Here is a 19,228-nt window from a genome sequence, read left to right on the forward strand (position 1 = left end):
CTTGCGTAACGTTGATGACGTAGTAATCAGAAACCTTAACTCTGAGAACTAAACCTTCCTTCTCGTGAGCATCCATATTGGATAACTTCGCACTTTAGCTTCTCTCTCTATGCTACGTGGACGTAATTTCTCTGTGCTTGCTTCCGATCGCAACAGTATCAAAAATGTAAACGTTCTTGAATAAGCACGATTAGAGTGCCAAATGAATTGTGACCGCAAATGTCAGTTTAAATAAAAATAGAATTAAAACAGCTTCGACTGCTAAATTTCTTATTCATTGTGGATCGGCATTTAAGTATTCTGCTTCTTCAATATGGATCTACGTTTCTACGTCTCAGTGTTCCTACATCAAACTTTTCTGAAATTTGCTTTTGCTATATATATATATATATATATTTCTTACTTTACGTCTTTAATATATATAATATTAAAGACATAAAGTAAGAAATTTAGTACTAATATTTCACAAAGACGATATATATTTAATTTAAAATTTAATTTAACTTTACTATTTTTTCTTATGAATTAATATATATATATAAATGAATGTTTATTTATTTATTTTTTTTTGTTTGTCTTTTATACAAATCTAAAGTTTAATTCCGATCTTTATGAAACTTGTCACACACAACCTTCAAAAGAAAAGGAAGGTCACTGTCTGCATAAGATTTCTCGAAAATCAGCCCATGGGATCCACACTCCGTATATACATATATTTTACACTAAATCAACGAACATTTAATTAAAAACTCAGAGATTTTAAAGCACAAACAAACTCGACGGTTTAAAAGAAATGAGTTGTCACTGTTTAAATTAAAATGTTTTAAATTGTGTTATCGTTCAGAAAACCGTAAAATATTTATTTTTTCACGCATTAATATGCGTATTATTTTACGTTTTTACGCATTTTCTTTACTTTTTGAAAGTGAATTTGTAATATTTGTTACAAAGCATTACTTTCGGTGGGAAATCAATTAAGCCACCGAAACGAAAATCGATTGCTTTATCTATACTTCAAGCACAAATGAAAAAGTCATCCCAAGCTTCAGAAACAAACGAGCTACGGGAAGCAAGACTGGCAAAAAAAAACCTTCGAGTACGCATCGCTCAAGCCCATTTCTATCATTACGAGAAACGAGAAGGAAGACTGGGAAACGTTCGGGCATGCACTGCTCAAGCTCATTCGTCTGAAACAAACGAGCAACAAGAAGGGAGACTAAAAATGTTCGAGTACGCACTGATCGATCCAGACGAAGTTGGAATAAAAAAAGCTTCATAAAGATCGGAATTAAGCAGTAGATCTGTATAAACAACAAATAAACAAACATTCGTATTTACTCATTAAATTCAATTCAAATTCTACGTTCAAACAGAATAATAATAATAATAATAATAAAAACTTTCTTTCCTTTAAGTAGCATGCAATGCATGCTGGGTAACAGCTAGTTTTATGTAAGAATGTTACTAGATTTGCATTTTGTGCCGCTTTGATTAATAAAGGTACGTGACTAAAAACCTTACATGTTTCTCTTATTTTTAAACATTCCGTTGCACAGAAAACCCCATCAAAGTAAGTGCAGCTGTAAAAAGGTCGTTTAAAATTGATACATATTTTAAAATTCAATATTAGGGTAGCCTTCCAAAAACATTTAGCCAATGTAAATTTTCACGTTGTGTCACGCGACGTTTTCGTACATTTTTCTTTTACCTGAATATTTCAGAACGCCTTGGTTGAATCTTTACATTCTGTTTCCCTCTGTTTTGAACGTTTGTGATAGATATTAACGCGGGACTGCTTTGAATGACCTCCTAGGAACAGATCTAAATATGGAAAACAGAAAACATTGACTAGCGATCTACGAGACAAAAAGGTTGAAAACATCTGGTCTAGACGCTGTGACCAGCTATGTTACTTTGTTAATTTGTGCGCGCATATTATAACATCTGATGACATGATGATAGTTGTAAAACACGTGATCTATTTCAGATTGTCTTCGAAGCGGTTATGCAGAAAGGAAATGACGGATACATTGCAATGGACGATGTCGTTGTAAAAGAAGGAAGTTGCCCACCCCCTGGTTCTTGTGACTTCGAAACTGATCTTTGTACTTGGCAGAACGCAGATACTGATGTCGACCTGGAGTGGGTGAGAAATAGTGGTTCGACTCCAACAGCTAACACAGGCCCAGATGTTGACCATACACTTGGGACAGAATTTGGTAAGTTTTTAAGTTTTTGTTGCGGTTGTTGTAAACGTGTGAGTACAGATTCTAGTATAACATCCACACAATTATTTTATAATACTCAGCACTATTCGTAGATTTTCAATCCAGGATAATTCATAACGTGGGAAAATGTGGGTACATATGAAGTTATCTAGTTAAATAATGTGCATCCAAAAAATTAAGATTCCAATAGCCGTTCACAGTTAAGATTGCAATGGCCGTTCACCGTTACGATTGCAATGGCCGTTCACAATTAAGATTGCAATGGCCGTTCACAGTTAAGATTACAATGGCCGTTCACCGTTAAATTACGCTGCACGAAAGCAGTTATTCACACCAAGGATGAATGTGGGATATGGTACCCACCAGTTACTATGCTTGACGAAGCTTTACCAAAACACGTAAATTAATCTTCTTCTCTCAAGAAACATTTAAAAGCTCCTTATTATGCACAGGAACATTCATCCGTTGTTAAGTGGTCTACAGTCTTCCCGAGAAGCCGCTTTACAGAACAAAAAAGAGGAGTTGACAAGCATCCTATAAAAGTCTTATTTTAAAAAACTTAAAGAAGTTCTCGCCTATATTTGCATGTAAAAGATTGCAGAATTTTAAAGTATTCTTTGCTAAGACAGCGAAAAATTCTCGAACCGCAGTGTTATAATCTGCCAACAGATGGCACAATCTAAAAAGACGCTCGTTGTGGGCGCAGAGTTGAGTAACAGCAGTAGTGCCGGAGGATGTTCAAGTGTGCAACTGTGATGCATTTCGTTCTCCTAGCATAAAGCCGGATGTACACCTTGCACAAACAAACAAACAAGAAATAGGGACAGTTCTGCATCTCCCGTTCTATTGAACCGATTGTCGAAGTTTAACTTACGTTTTCCATGTCTCGAAAGTGCGACTTAGGATATATATTAGATTTATATGTAGCAGTTGTACTAACATAGATATTTTGACACAAAATTAGACTTTTACTGAAATAACGTATCAATTGTTTTCCATATTTCGATTCTGTGACTCAATTTATATTAAATTTCGTAATTTTTGGTGTGAAATTTATAGAGAAATTAAAAAATTTATCTTGGCGCATTTTTTCAGTTTGCGCCAAGAATAACTGACCTGGCGAACTTCTTAATTTACAGTAATCTATTTTCCTCTCCTCTCCTTGTACACGAGCAAAAAAAAAAAAAAAAAAAGGACCATCGTTCATACTTTCAAATAATTTTAACAAAGTACGTAAACCACATTTGGCTTTATTATCGCTTGTAACAAATATGCCAAATTTCAAAACTCGCCAATATGTAAATTCACGTATATCTTAGAAAAATATTTATAAAAAAAACTCTAAATTTTTGGAGGTATGCTTAGAAATACATCTACTTTAAAATGATGGTAACAATTTTAGAGGTTATAATTCAAAATTGTTTTTAAAAAAATTATAAAAATTATTCGTATATATGTGACTCTGTCGCACCTAACCTTCTCGGAACAATGCCATATAAGACTTAATTTGTATATTTTGTGAATTTGTACATTCAATTTGTACATTTTTACATTCAATACAATGGACCATGCCCATCGAAAAATAAGAAAGGTTTTCCTGGATGCACTATATATGCAAGCATACGTAGTGTGAAAATAGTAAATTTAAGGATAAGCATAAATAAACATATCTATTTTAGCTAATTCATGGAATAAACATATTTATTTTACCTAGTTTAATTTTTATTTAGAATAAATAATTGAGACTATTTTTAATATTCAAAAAAACGTTTTAAACTGTTTGTATAAAATATTGTTATGAAATGTACAGGCGCGTTGAGATGGCTTCCACGCAAAGCAGGTTTAGGGTTGCAATAAAGGGCAAGGAAAGGCAATGTTGCCACATTTGGCGATAAACCGCCCATTTGGCGACATTTGGCGGCAAAATTGGCGATATGCCATGGACGGATGGAGAACCTTCTGGAACGAACTCTTACCGGTTTAGCCCAGAATGTTCTCAAACACAAGCCGAAAGCTATATGAACCCTGCTGGTTCGGCAGTCAATCAGTGGGCCTTATCTGAAGTGCGAGATAGTTAATCTCGAGTTAGTCAGTCCGTGCGGATTCAATCGTGTTGACAGCCGGGCAGGGAGTGCCGAGTGGGTCGTCGAGTGCATCGAAGTGTATCGCGGTTAGTACATCGTCGAGAGAGTGTGTTAAGCTCCGGAAACGACTGAACCGAAGAGTCGGGAGCTGTGCTCTATGTGTCGTCGAGTGCATCGCGAATTGTAGCGTGGGGAGTCTCGAGAGTACGTGGAGTCCCGAGAACGACCGAGCAGAGTCGGGATCTGTACTCTGGTGCTTTGCAGTGAAGCTGTCTCCATCATTATAGCTTGATAACCTGGAGGCTGTGTCGCTGATTGTTCCAGCGTGTTTATAGTAGATCTTCGACGACTGTAAAAAGTGACTTTGTAGCTGTCCTGATTAATATTGGTAAATAAAGTGTGTTTCGATATTCCACCAAGTGCTGTCGTCGTTATTCACTCCAAATCCACACTAACCCCGTACGAACGTGAAGAGAAGAAAATAAAGTAACAATATAATTTGTAGATGTTACGTGAATGCACAGTTAGTTCCTCAGAGCTTAATGACTTTTTGTTTGCGAAAATAGTATTGTTACTGCTTTTGTATTTAGATAGCTAATTTTATTAGAATTATAATCAAAATTGCTGTATTCATCTGCGGAGTGTAGCGCTAGACAAATTTTAAGAGAAAGATATGCCGGAAAAGAAAGAATACAGGGGCACGTGCATTTAACATAGAGTAAATGGATATCTCGGTAATTTGTATTTCAATTGAATAAATTTAATTGACCACTATGTTAGCTGTAACAGCAGTTCCATCTTCTTATTGCTTTCCGGTAACTTCGAGAAACAGAAAGTAGTAGAAGTACTTTGCGACCGGTTGAAAAAGTCGGAGAGAGAGCATCTCAGTTCGGTTGCTTAGTTACTGTTGTTGCGAGTTGTTTAGTTCCACATAAACATATCAGACTAAGCTTTCTCTTTAGATGCGCATTATTTAACGTTCTTAGTAGTTTGAACTGCTGATTATAGTGCGTGATACTGTGAACGTGTGTATGAATATCTCTGGGGAAAATTCCAGTTCTGATATATTTGTCTTGATAATAATAAATTTTATTAAATTGTTATCATACTTGTGCATTCAATATATTAGGAACCTGTACGAACGCAACAATATGTTGTATGTATTAATTGTATCAAACGTTTTTCAGCTTTGATGTCTTGAGCTAGTGTATTAGTTTACTAGGATGTTAGGCCATTGTTTTTCATACAGGATATGCATGTTGAAACGATTTTTTATATGCCTGTATTTCTAAAAGTTAAATTTTTTTTAAATTTTGAAATCATACTATGTTAAATAAATAGATTTATTTACTTTATTTTTATAGGTTCTTATATATATTTGCAAGCCGACAATCCTGCTAAAAAGAGGAATCTTCTTGGAGTTTTAAATTCGGAATTTTTCAGTCTTTCAACCGAACGCTGTCTTTCCTTTTGGGCCCACATGAAAGGAAAAGAAATGGGATCGCTAATAGTCAACATAAGCTACTATGATGACAATCAAGTTAAGATGGAAAACAGAAGACTCTGGAGAACTGAGGGAAATCAGGGAGATAAGTGGTTCAACCGCCAAATCAATATTAACATCGATGGAATGGAAATGCTGGAAGAATATCAGCTTCATTTCATAGGTCTGACAAAAGGAGCACTGAGTGACATTGCCCTAGACGACATCGATGTGACAAATAAAAAATGCTACGACGTCCCAGACGATGCTTTCGACTGCAAAGATGGAACCCACGTCAATGCCAGCAAGGTCTGTGATTTCGAACTGGACTGCATCAATGGCGAAGATGAAGCTAATTGCGGAGATTGTGATTTCGAACACGGAGACTGCGGGTGGACTGATAAAGGTTCATATTATTATAATAAATGGATCAGAACCCAAGGAGTAGAGGGCACCAAAAAGAATGGACCAGGCTACGATCATACCTTTAACTCAACCACAGGCTATTTTATGATGATAAATTCTCAGTACTATTCTTGGCAAACTTCTGTGCTTCAAAGCTCGGATGTTCAATTCAAAAAATCTTATGTGTCATGTTTAATGATCTTCTACTACATCAACGATGCTTATGTTTCTGGATCACTTAGAATCAAAAAACGTCTGGGCAGCTGGACTCTGGCAACAGTTTGGGAGACTACGTACAGCAACAATGGAATCTGGCAGCAGGCAAGGGCTTATTTAGGAACAACTGAAAGGCCATTTTACGTAGAATTTCAGCATCAGAGCAATGGCAGAATGTCTTATATAGCAATTGACGATATAACATTCGAAAGCTGTGGAATGCCTGCTAAACGAGAAAAATGTGCATTAAATGAATTCGAGTGTGCAAATGGTAGATGTGTTTCACGATATTACGTATGCGATTTGACTGATGACTGCGGAGACAGATCAGACGAAAATGTGACATTGTGCTCCAAATACCCAAAACCCTGCACATTTGAGATGTTTGGTGACTGTGACTGGAAAACCAGAGGAAAATCAAAGTTTGTAACCATTTCTATTCCAGTATATTACATTATTATACAAACCTATAAAATTTTTATGAGAATTTACATAAGTCTCCTAAAATTACCGTAACGTGTTAAAGTTGACATCGCAACAACAGTTCTAAATTTTTTTATTCTTCTAAATTAATGATCTAATTATCTTTGATTCTGCTTTGCAAGAATACATACGAACATGTCGGAAATAAAAGAAATAACAACAGGCATGTAAAGCAACAATATTTCAATATTTTTCACTATTACACTAACTGGTGGCAATTACTAATGAAAATTTTAAAAACATGATATATTTTTGTATCTTTCTTTAAATTATTCTTCCTGCTTATTCCTTTTTAATTCTTTGAAGGGAAATAAATTTTAGTGTATATTTTATCTCCCGATCACATGAGCGGTAAATAAATACAAGGTAATCAAAAACTTTCTTACCGTTTTTGACGTCCCATTTCATGAAGAGCTCACAGAAGAGATGCGAAATAACCCACGTGACAGAAAAGCAATGGATATTTAGTGCAGCCGTTGGTCTGCTTAATGCAGGTACACTGTACGCCAGTGCTTAAATTGCGCCGGAGCCCACCGGAGCCCGGCTCCGGTGCTTCTCAATTTTTAAGATAAATTACAATTTTAGCCGGAGCGTACCGGAGCCCTAAATAAGATGAGCTCCGGTACTTCTTTTTGTAAAACTGAATCACAATTTAAAGGGAGCAAAATTTAGAATTCCTAACGTTTTAGTTTAACAATAAGCAGACCTTGCAATACTCTCTTTCCCTAGAAATACGTGAGAACATGAGGCGTTCAAGTAAAGTCCCCTCACTCGCATGCGGAATTATATTAAGTATATTTAATTTTTGTGATGATAAAAGAATTCCCCCCTACGATCAGAACTTAAATTGGGTCGGAACTCGCCGAATTTCGGTTCCCGTGCTTTTTAGTTTTTGTAATAAATTATAATTCTAGCCGGAACGCACCAGAGTCCTGAATAAGAAGGCTGCGGCACTTCTTTTATGTAGTTAAATAACAATTTCAGTAGAAATTTTATCTCGAAAATTTTATTTTAAGAATAAAATTATATTAAAAATCGCGTATTAAATTTCAATTTATCTCTTTACATTTTATTTAATTTTAATTAGTTAATTACTTCAATCTTTAATTACTTCAATAAATAATAATTAATTATCTAGTAATTATCAATTAAATTATAATTAATTAATTATATAATAATTGTTGATTAAATAACAATTTCTACACATTAATTAAATAGCTATTAATTAATTTGATAATACCGGTTCCACAGTCCTGGTATCAAAGGGAATATCGATGCAACTCCTTTTCGATTGTTTCCTACGTGATTTTAACCTGGGCTTGTCAGTAGCCGCATCAAGTTATCGAATATGTCAGCATTTGGTGAGGATACCGCGAACGAACTCACGTTGGCTCAGATAATTGGCCAGGTACTAGTTCCATAAGTTCAGGTCTGAAAATGCGTATGTTTGCGATGAACCCCGCAGTGGGCGATCACAGGTACTGAATGATGAAGCCCTAACGGTGGTCATAAAAGAGGATGGAAGTGACACGTATGGTGATCTTGACGAACGCTTCCAGGTTTACGAAGAAAGAGCCAGACTCCGGCGCAGCATAGGAAATATGCATAAAATGAACAAAGTGGGTATCCCACATATTCTCAGCAGCCAACACCAAACAACGAATGACAGCTTGTTTGTCGTTGTTGTTTCGGCACCGCAACACATAATTATGAAATTATCCTTTTCTTTCTTCTTTGTGCCTATGAGGCGGCTGGTTCACATGAAAAAATTATGGAAATATCCGGTCCCTAACCATCAAGCTGCCTATTATCAATCTCTTGAGCACACGCTGACCTGCTCTGATACAACGACATCTTTACGGTTCATTGCCAGGCAAAGACACGTTGTCACTACTGAGGAGGATCATTGTGGAACCTTTGTGTTAACTGATAACTAAGATCTGCTCTGTCCCCATACTGGAAACCGATTGCAGCTTGGCGGAGAACCCACTTGCCGCTTTCCCTTCGGGAAATGTTGCCGCTTCTCCACCGCCTCGAGGTGTACCGTCCAAGGATTGGGCACCGGAAAATACCCCATTTCGTCGAGGGTAACGAAACGTAGGTCCAGTTTAATATTCTCAAGCGTAAAAAAAAACCCAGAGCCTCACACCTCAAGACCATTTATGCATCTACTCAGGGTTATCCTCTGTGTTTTGTGGGCCAATCGCCATGTTGTGCGTTATGTGCTACAACTTCCAAGCCACATCATCACTAAGGACCGTGCTCACAGCAACTGCAGCGGCTGCAAGATGCATTGCAGTAGAAGAATCCAGTGTTGGCTAGTGGCAAGGATTGCTCTGCTTTCTCGACAATGCAATACCACACCTGGCAAGGACGACCAGAGATACCATACAGGGAATTTGGCTAGGATACACTGTGCTCGTCGGTCTAGCGCCCACCCAAATTACCATCTGTTCCATTTCCTGGGCTACCACCTTCATGTGAAACGGGCTACTTTGCGTCTAAGGTGCCGAGTTCTATGGCCAGTACATTGCATAACTGCAAGAACGTTGGCAAAGACTACTGGATGTTGAAAGAGATTAGTGCTTTTCGTCTATCTGTTTCTCACGATGACGAATGAAAAAAAAATGTTTTGGGTTACCTTATATTAAGCGCACAAAGCAGTTATTTTATTTTATATCTACCATTTAATCTCCACAGCATTTTCATAAACGTTTCAGTTGTTTAAGATTCTTCCCAAATTTTAAATTTTAAATTAATTTAGATTTGTACATAAATGTAACTTGTCTCTATCAGTTTTCTCAAGGGAAAAAAGCATTTTCAATAATCAATTCAGATGAATCTCCAGTATAAATTAAATGTTCGTTCGTGTATGCTGATTGATATTCTGAAGCTGTGTTGAATATATTATTATATACGTTGAGAAATTATAAGATTTTAAAATAGGAAATCAGCAGATGTGAATTCCTGTCAATATTCACAAATCATTAGAAATTTTAAGCGATATAGAAAAAACGTATTTATTGCTAACTGTATCGAATTTATATATATATATTTACAGCATAAATTATGGTCATTTTTTAAATTTATAGATAAAAATATATCGTTAACATTTCAGATCACAAGTTTGTAATTTTTAGTAATAATATAAAATTTCATATTACTGAAAATATATAGAGATGAAAAAATTTCACTTAAAGAATTTCCAAAATCTAAGTCTTTTTCGCAGTACATTTTTGAGTTCAAGTATTTAATATTTCAAGAATAGGGTCTGTGAAAAGCATAAATTTGTAATTAGTAAAATTATTATCAAGATGAAGACTGCTGTTTCTAAAAACGTTTTTCATTTATTTTTAGGAATAAATGGAGTGTTCAGAGGTCTTCGTCTTCAAGAGGCACGAGCATTTCTGGGCCTCTTAATGACCACACCAAAGGAACTGATCAAAGTGGAAGTTATCTAAAACTGATGCGTTATTATACAGATAACAAATATCCCGAAGCCTATTACCAGAGTCCTAATTATCAGATAATGAGAGGATCATATTGTTCTCTAAGGTTCTACTATTATATGCATAACACACCTTTGGCAAGTTTGAAAGTGTACACCGAAACAGAAAAGGACGGTTGGAACTGGCAACTGCGAATGGCAGGATTCGGTTCATATGGGCAGAAATGGAATAGAGCAATTATCAACATCCTGTACTCTCAGCCTTTTCATTTCATTATAGAGGGCAAGCTTGGAAATTCAACAACGTCTATACTCGCTATTGATGATATATCAGTCAGTAGCGGTTGCCAAAATTACACCGCAGATCTTCCCACACCACAGTCGACACCACTGCCAACCGCATCAGTGTGCACAGTGAACCAGTACAAGTGCAGATCTGGTGTTCCCCTATGCATACCATTAGAAAAGCGATGTGATTTCACTCTCGATTGTTCGGATGGTTCCGATGAAGAAACCTGCGGTCCTTGTTCATTCGAAAAAGACTTTTGTGAATGGAAAAATGAAAGTCCAGGAAAGTTTAGTTGGAGCAGAAAGAACGCCTCCAATGCTAATGGCTATGGTCCTTCAACAGATCATAAAAATTCTTCTGAAGGTTGGTATGCTTATGTTCAACAAGGCTTCGGATACTATAGCGACCCAGCTATCTTACAAAGTCCTCCACTCCCGCCAACATCCAGTCATTGTGTTATGGCCTTCTGGTTGTATGTAAGCTCAACGGCTGGACAGTTTTACGTCGAGCATAAACCACCCGGTTATTATTATTATACGTACAGAAAAATATGGACTTTACCTAAGCAAACTGAAACGAACTGGCAACTTGTTGAAGTTAGGATTCCCAAAGCAGAAACTAAAGGAACTATTGTCAGATTTCATAGTGTACCGAACTGGTATTGGTTCACTCAGGATAAGAATGTTGCGATATCGGAAGTGAAATTTATGAACTGTAACCCAAAAGAACTCTTGGTTGACTGCAATTTCGATGATGATTCCTTTCATGACGGATTGTGCTTTTGGACCCAGAACCCACTGGCCACTCTGAAGTGGAAACGTGGTAATGGATCAACAGAACTCAATTTTACAGGTCCAACATCTGATCACACAACTGGTCATGGATATTATATGTACATTGATCCCCGAGATTCATACGCTTATCAAACAGCACGGCTGACAAGCCCCACCCTCCCTATGAATATTCCTGAAGGAAGTTGTTTTTCATTCTGGTATCATATGTATGGTCAACATATCGGCACATTGGGTATTGAAACATCTTGGTATTGGGCCTATCAAAGAAAATGGACAAGAATGAGATCTCAGGGGAATAAATGGATTTATGGGGAAGTGGATATTAGTAGTTATCGAGATTACACCATAAATATCGTTGCATACAGCTCTTGGGGTAAAGAAAACAATATCGCTATAGATGATTTGAAAATGGTGGACGGAGCTTGCACGCAAACAGGTATTTGCGATTTCGAAAAAGATTTTTGTGGCTGGAACGATACGTTCGAAGGCAGCACTGGATGGATACGTTCACAGGGTAGCGGAAACTGGAGTGTTGAAAAACCTCGAATTGATCATACTACTAATTCTGAATTTGGATATTTCATATACCTTCCATATAAGCGTAGAGGAGACTTGGCTAGACTGGAAAGTCCTATGTACAAAAACTATGGTGATATGTGTGTCAAATTCTGGTATAATATGTTTGGTAACGACATTGGTACGTTAGCTGTATATCAGAGGACAAATCAGGAGACTAGACTGGAAAATTTAAAAAGTTTGTGGAAGAGATCTGGTGATCATGCTGGCGGATGGAAACTTGGACGCGCAACTATGAAATCTCTTCCTGCATTTTATGTAGCATTTGAAGCTGAAACAGGAGTAGGGCCTTTAGGGTACATTGCACTTGATGACATACATCTCATGCACGGAGTGTGCTCTGATCCTGCATCTTGTACTTTCGAAATAGACACCTGTGGTTGGAGCAATTCTGATGCTTTCGCTGACGTCGACTGGATAAGGCGAACAGGTGGGGATCAAAATATGGGTCTTGGGCCTTCAGCAGATCATAGTACGGGAACTGTTAATGGACATTACATGTATGCATATTTGACAGGATTATCTGCTCAGTCTCAGTCAATGCTTATTAGTGAAGATTTGGAAATCTATCCTAATTATTGCTTTTCATTCTGGTTGAGCATGTTCAATGCTGTGAACTCCTCTTTATTAGTCCAACAAGTTTTGGTAGGAATGGGCTGGGAAGGTATTGCCGAAATAAAATCTTCTGACGTAGACATGAATAAATGGATCCAAATAGAAACAAATATTACTGCAGAGGATGCTGGAGACTTTTTTCAACTTGGGCTGACAGCGCTCACGGCAATTGATCAAGATAATATCACTTCAAGGGGAATTGCTATTGACGATGTATCCCTGAGGCAACAAAAGTGTGGGCAACAAATAATCACCACACCGACACCTACGACTACTACCACAGCTTATCCTCCAACTAAATTCGACTGTGACTTTGAAACTGATTTTTGCCTGTGGGAAAATAATGCCGATTCAACTGCAAAGTGGGAGATTAAAGAGGGTCACTCTGACATTAAACTGACACGACCCAGGACAGATCATACGACACTATCGACTAGTGGACATTATATCACATTAAATGATGCTTCAAAGAACTATTATTGGTCCAAAGCTACACTCACTAGCAAAGATGGATTTGATCCCGATGAGGACGGCATATGCTTTAAATTCTGGTATCACATGTACGGCAATCAACCAGGTACATTGTACTTAAAAGTCCAAAACTTCCATGACGAAGACAAACTTGAAACCGTTTGGACAAAACCAAAGTCTCAAGGACCCACGTGGAAATATGAACAAATACATATTGCCAGAGATTATTATTTTAAGTTAGTATTCGAAGGTGATGGAACAAGATATGGAGACATTTCTTTAGATGACTTCTCAGTGAACTTTAAATCATGTCCTCCAAGAGATTTTTGTGATGTAGAACAAGACTACTGCGGATTCTCCCACGATCCAGAAGGAGACTTTCAATGGCGTAGAGGAAATGGATCTCGCACAAATGGTCCGGATATTGATCATACCTATGGTACTCTGTTTGGAAATTATTTCTATGTAGACACAAGCGTGCCCACTTCTAAAGGAAAAGTAGCCAGACTCGAATCCCAGCCTTACCGACCAGAAAAGAAATGCATGCAGTTCTGGTATTATCTGTATGGGGAAAATGTCGGTACATTAGAAGTCTTAGTACGAAATGGTGACAATAAAGATAACATGTGGAAGGAATCTGGAGATAACACAGAATTTTGGCATGGTTCTGAGGTGCTCTTGAAAAAAGAACTTGCAACACCATACAGTTACATATTCCAGGTGAGTACAAGATCTGTAAATTAAGCATGCAATTATTGGTAACTTTTTGCTTTCATGAAAACAGAATACACGATGAAAGTGTGATACTGATCACCAATATGACTATGATCCTTACTTTTATTTTGATAAATGAAGTGTCGAGGAACCTAAAGAACTGTTAAGCGAGTTATCGCTTAGTTCAAAGGACAGAGATCGTAAACTCAAGAAGGGTTAATTACCCTTTATTCACTCAAAATAAGATTAAGAGTCGGCCCTTTTCTTCAGGCTTACAGCAAAGCCTCCACTTAGGCTTACACTCAAAAGTAAGAGATAAGAACTAACTATATCCAAAATAAGATATTTAGCCGAAGGTAACGCAGTTCTAATGTAATTGGCCCGTAAACTATCCGGCGAACTATCAAAAGGCGCGTAATTATACGGTCGAGCGTAATAGCAGCTTAGAGATATATATCCCAAAGGCAAACGCGTGCTACTCAGGATTCATAACCCTCTCTCACGAAGTCAGTTGATTTTTCCGCAATACTATCTCTTCCTCGTTTGCATTCGATGCGTTTCTAAAAACTCATTTTGGTAGGGAGTTGTAATCTGAAATGAGGCAAAATAGGAAAGGTCCACTAAATTACAATAACTGTTATAAAATTAAAATATACTTTACATGACAATAAAATACTTGAATATGGAGGATGTTCGAGTTCATAGCCTTTACATTATTTTTCTCATTAGTTTTAATTTTTATGCAATATATAATATGCGTACGAACGATTTCGAACAGGTCGTTCTTAATTTAAACCTTTCTTTAAGAAGAATAATTAAATTTCTATTTTAATTATATATTTTTGAATCATTAAGATTGAAAAACCCAATTTTAAACTAAAACTGATTCCAAAAATAATAGTTTTTTTCCGAAATCCAGTTCTTCTAATCACTTCGTAAATGAAATAAAAATCATGCTTACTTTTAACCTATCTTATATTAAAATAAAATATTAGATAAAAATGAAATTTCATGTTTTTCCTCTGATATTTTGGAACATTTTTAAAAATATGATTTTTCTTCCGTTTACCCACCTGCAGTAGAATAAGGTAATGTTACAGAAAGATTTAATGTTTGGTTGCTTTTTAAGAATTAGTGAAGAGATAGGAAGATTAAGTGAAATGACATATTTTCCACAACTTTCAGTCTAAAATTTCAATATTCATAACATTTGATAAGTTGACATCCAACATATATATATATATGTTGATTTCTATTTTTTAAATTATAACAGCCAGCAATCTAAAGCATATTAAGATACTAAGCGTTTAGAAAATAAGCAAGTTTATTGTTGCTCTTGTGGCTAATCTAACTTGCCTGACCTAATCAGAACAAGCCCACGAAAGTTTTCGTGGCAAGGAGTACAAGGTTGCGTTTGTTTTGGCAAAAGCCTTAAACGCCCCTCTCTTTCCCTACCAACAAACCACACGAGAGTACTTTTGCTTCTCCGTATATTTATAGTGTCCCCATGCTGCAAAAACACTTTCCTCTTTTAAAGTGGCTTCAATTTAAAGGACCTGCTACGCTTGCACGCATAAAAAATACAAGATTCATACAGTACGTAAATAACGAATTAGTTAAGGGTATTTTGAACGGTCAGTCTCGTGACCTAAACGCTCAGTAATTTGCGATTATTATGCTATTTCAAGAGTTAGAGTTGCTGAAAATAATTAGAGCTGTGGGAAGTTTGCCTTTAATTTTTTTTACACTTAAAATAGCTTTTAGGGGAAATGCGATGATATTATTTATAAAAATAACTAATGTAAAAAATTGTTTCTTTCGCAAATGATTCGCTTTTTTTGTGAGATGTCATAAGTGAATGCTTCCCAAATATTTAACATCGGAACCCATATGCACAGAAATATTTCCTCACAGGAGGAGAGTGAAATGGAAATGTAGAAAGAAAATATTTAAATTATGAAACAATAATAAATTAATTTACTTAATTCTTAACATTTACTGATAATCATACATTGGTAATTAGCGATAAATAGATATATGATAAATCAATAATATTATACGATGTGTGACACTAAAATAAACGAGACTAAGTGTGGGAAAACAGAATTTAGTTGGCAACAACTATTTTGATGACGTCATGCCACACACCTCCTCTATCCATGCGGCCAGTTTCGACTTAACCGACCACGCCAGTGGGGAGTACTGCGTCATTGAGTGAACAGGTGCAACTGCACTCTGCTGGAAAAATGTCTAATGTAAAAACGGAACAGCGAATCAACATCAAGTTTCTTAAGAACTCAACAACGGAGGAAACATTTCAAATGTTAACCGAGGCTTATGGAGATGAAACTTTGTCTCATGCACATGTGTTTGAATGGCATAAGCGGTTTCCAGGGAGAAGGGACAGTGTGGAAGATGATGAACGTGCTGGTCGCTCCTTTATGCGCCCAGCACGTTCATCAGGATTGAATGGGTTCCCAGTTGTCAGACTGTTAATAAGCACTACTACATTGAAGTACAGAAGAATGCACGTGCTCACATGGTCCTATCTGTCACGCAGTTTCTAACAAGCAAAAACATCACTGTGATGGGCATCCTCCTTATTCATCTGATTTAGCTCCATGCAACTTATTTCCTAAAGTTAAATCTTACTTTAGGGAATCCATTTTACCCCAGCTGAAGAGGTTCAGGAAAAATCAGAAAATCTCCTGAAGGGTCTTCCAAAAACTCGTTCCAGAAATGTTGCCAGCAAGGGCAGCACCGAATGTAGAAGTATGTGAATGCTGAAGGGAACTGCTTTGAAGGTGATAATGTCACGGAGAATTCTGTAATTACAATGATTTATTGGACCAGTCTCTTTTTTCTTGTATCACACCTTGTATAATAGTAATATTGTGTAACAAATATTCCGCGATGCATTTTAATTCTTTTGCGACATTGGATAACACTGCAAAGAGAAATATTTCATAATAGTTAATAGACTTAAATAAATATATGTTATAATTGCGACAAATATTAACAAATATTTCGCGATGCACTTAAAATTCTGTTGCGACTTTGGATAACACGACAGAGATAAATATTTCATGATTAGTGACAGGTTTGTAAAATGACGAATTCCTTTTTAACTGCGGCACGATATAATAATGGGTGTTTCCGCACAATATAATAATAGGGTATATAAGGTTTGTAAGGATTATGTTAATTTTATCAACAGTTAAATTTTAAGTTAAAGTTCCTGTCCTGTCAAATTCTTAACTTCAACTTACCACTTCCGGCCAGAACGTAGTTTTGGAATCTTGCTGAATATTTAATGAGCAGAAGTGGTATTTAAACCACGAAATTACTTAGTGAGTCAGAGAGAGAAACAGTTTCTGATTTACGCGCGTCTGCCTTTTTGGCCACTCTCTCTCTCTCAAAGCTGTTATTACGCTCGGCCGTACTCAGGCCCTTGCTAATCTTCGTAGTCAAATAAGTTAAGGGGAGAACTCGATTTGAACCTTGATAGCTTCGGCTATACTTCTTTAGTTAATCTTAGTTTTAGTTTAATTCTTAGTCTTTTAAATTCAAGTTCAAGTGCGGGCTTTGCTTGTACACTCCCAGGCGGTGTTTTGTTAAATCTTATTGGAATAATAAAGGGTTAGTTACCCTTTTATCTTGTTGTTTCTTGTCACCGAACTCAAGCGATTATTCGCTTATCAGTTCTTAGATTCTTCACTTCCAACATTAACTTAGAATTCCGAAGTGAGGAACTCTACAGGTTAATTAAAGGTATATTTGTTATATTTACTATTAATAAAATGTTAAATGTTTCCGAATACTACATTTGTTAGATATCCCTAGCTAAAACGCTTATCTTAATTTTTCCATTCGTTTACGATTGCTTATATCTAAACGCTTGGTAAAGTAGCGTTCATAACACGCTTTATAAAATAAAAAACATACAGTAATACAGTAATAAACTAACGTGCAAAGCAAAGCAATGATAGGTTCAAAGAAACCAAAAGAAAATTTTATGATGTAACACTTTTTTCTTTGAAATAATTGCCACTTTGTTTCTTTTCATTTAGGTCCTTGTTTATAAAATAGTGTCACATTAGCTGTCGCTGACGTTAGATTATTAGTGAGAAACTTAATAGCTGATTGATTTGTATTTAAAATATTCTTGTAATACATAATTAAATGGTTTTATTTTCCTCGATGTCAGGTAACTGCTGGATCGGCTTTCAGGAATGGTACAATAGCTATTGATGACATTGATGTGAGAGCAGACTGTCCACCACTGGGTTCCTGCAATTTTGAAGACGGAATGTGCCTCTGGACAAACGACCCGTACGCCGATCTTCAGTGGCTTCGAGGCTCAGGAGAATTAACCGATTCTGCTCCTGCATATGATACCACCTTAGGCACCCAATTCGGTGTTTATTTATATGTACATGTTGTCAATCAATGGAAGTCAGATCCTTCACCGGCTCGCCTATTCTCCCCTTACTTCCATTCTGACTCTAAGCGTTGCATTAATTACTGGAACTTCCGAAACGGAACTGATTTCAATGGAGAACTAACGATCTCTGTGTATGATGATGACACCGACGAAATGACCATCGTTCAGCATTTCAGTCAAGAAAAACTCGGTCGATGGAACAACGAACAGGTACAGATAGACAGAGACGAGGATGAAGGAAAATACCAGATCATATTCGAAGCAGATTTGACATCATCGTGAGTATCTTTTTAAATCAGTCTGTACAGAGTCACATACATGGAATACCATCGTATATTATTGCCCTAATAAACAGAAACACACTAAACTACTTGACGTTTAGCTAATTATGATACACCTAACACTCCGACCACTGATCTCTTTATTCCTAACTTACTCACGCACTGTTAGCACAGGCCTTGTTAGTGATACATTCAATACAAACAGATTTGCTTACTGCAGAGCCTTTTCGTGAATTTCTTAGACAATTATGTTTTGCTATGAAAAAATATCGTTTGATTCGAAATTTTCTTTTTAACTGTAACTATATTTTTAAAATTCGAAATTATAGTCTTGGCAACTTGGCTGTTTTGTTTTCATGCAAAATGGCACTTTTAAAGAAGCAATGGACGGAAGGTTATGTTTGTGCTCTTTACGAAGCAAATTATTCGTATCTTGTTATTAACAAACGCTGTAAAAGCCATGATTTTTCGATATCTTTGCATCGCTATCTTTCCAAGCCAGAATCGATATCTTTTTTATATGTTTGCAAGCTAAAATAGGTAATATTGTCAACAAGAAATGGGGAAAAAACGTCAATGTTCAACTACAAGTAGAAAAATTGTTCCAAATATATGTCCAAAGAAGAAGTGGAATATTTCGAATGTTGAAAAAAAAAATCCCACTAAGTCAAAGAATAGTGGCAAAAGCAAATTCATT

The 19,228-nt window shown here is 36.4% G+C and overlaps 1 protein-coding gene across 2 annotated transcripts in view; it reads left to right on the forward strand.

The window, feature by feature from the left end:
- Window positions 1-19,228, forward strand: part of LOC118199377 (MAM and LDL-receptor class A domain-containing protein 1-like) — a 344,431-nt gene that overhangs the window by 246,717 nt on the left and 78,486 nt on the right. For both annotated transcript variants that reach the window (XM_085826944.1, XM_085826943.1), the window contains exons 61-64: window positions 1,988-2,219; window positions 5,677-6,838; window positions 10,257-13,812; window positions 18,014-18,528. In XM_085826944.1, the coding sequence (XP_085683070.1) occupies window positions 1,988-2,219; window positions 5,677-6,838; window positions 10,257-13,812; window positions 18,014-18,528 (5,465 nt within the window). The remainder of the gene's footprint in view (window positions 1-1,987; window positions 2,220-5,676; window positions 6,839-10,256; window positions 13,813-18,013; window positions 18,529-19,228) is intronic.

This window comes from Stegodyphus dumicola, chromosome 11, assembly GCF_044657685.1.
Source record: "Stegodyphus dumicola isolate Sdum_Otavi_A_Nest chromosome 11, ASM4465768v1".
NCBI classification, from domain to species: Eukaryota; Metazoa; Arthropoda; class Arachnida; order Araneae; family Eresidae; genus Stegodyphus; species Stegodyphus dumicola.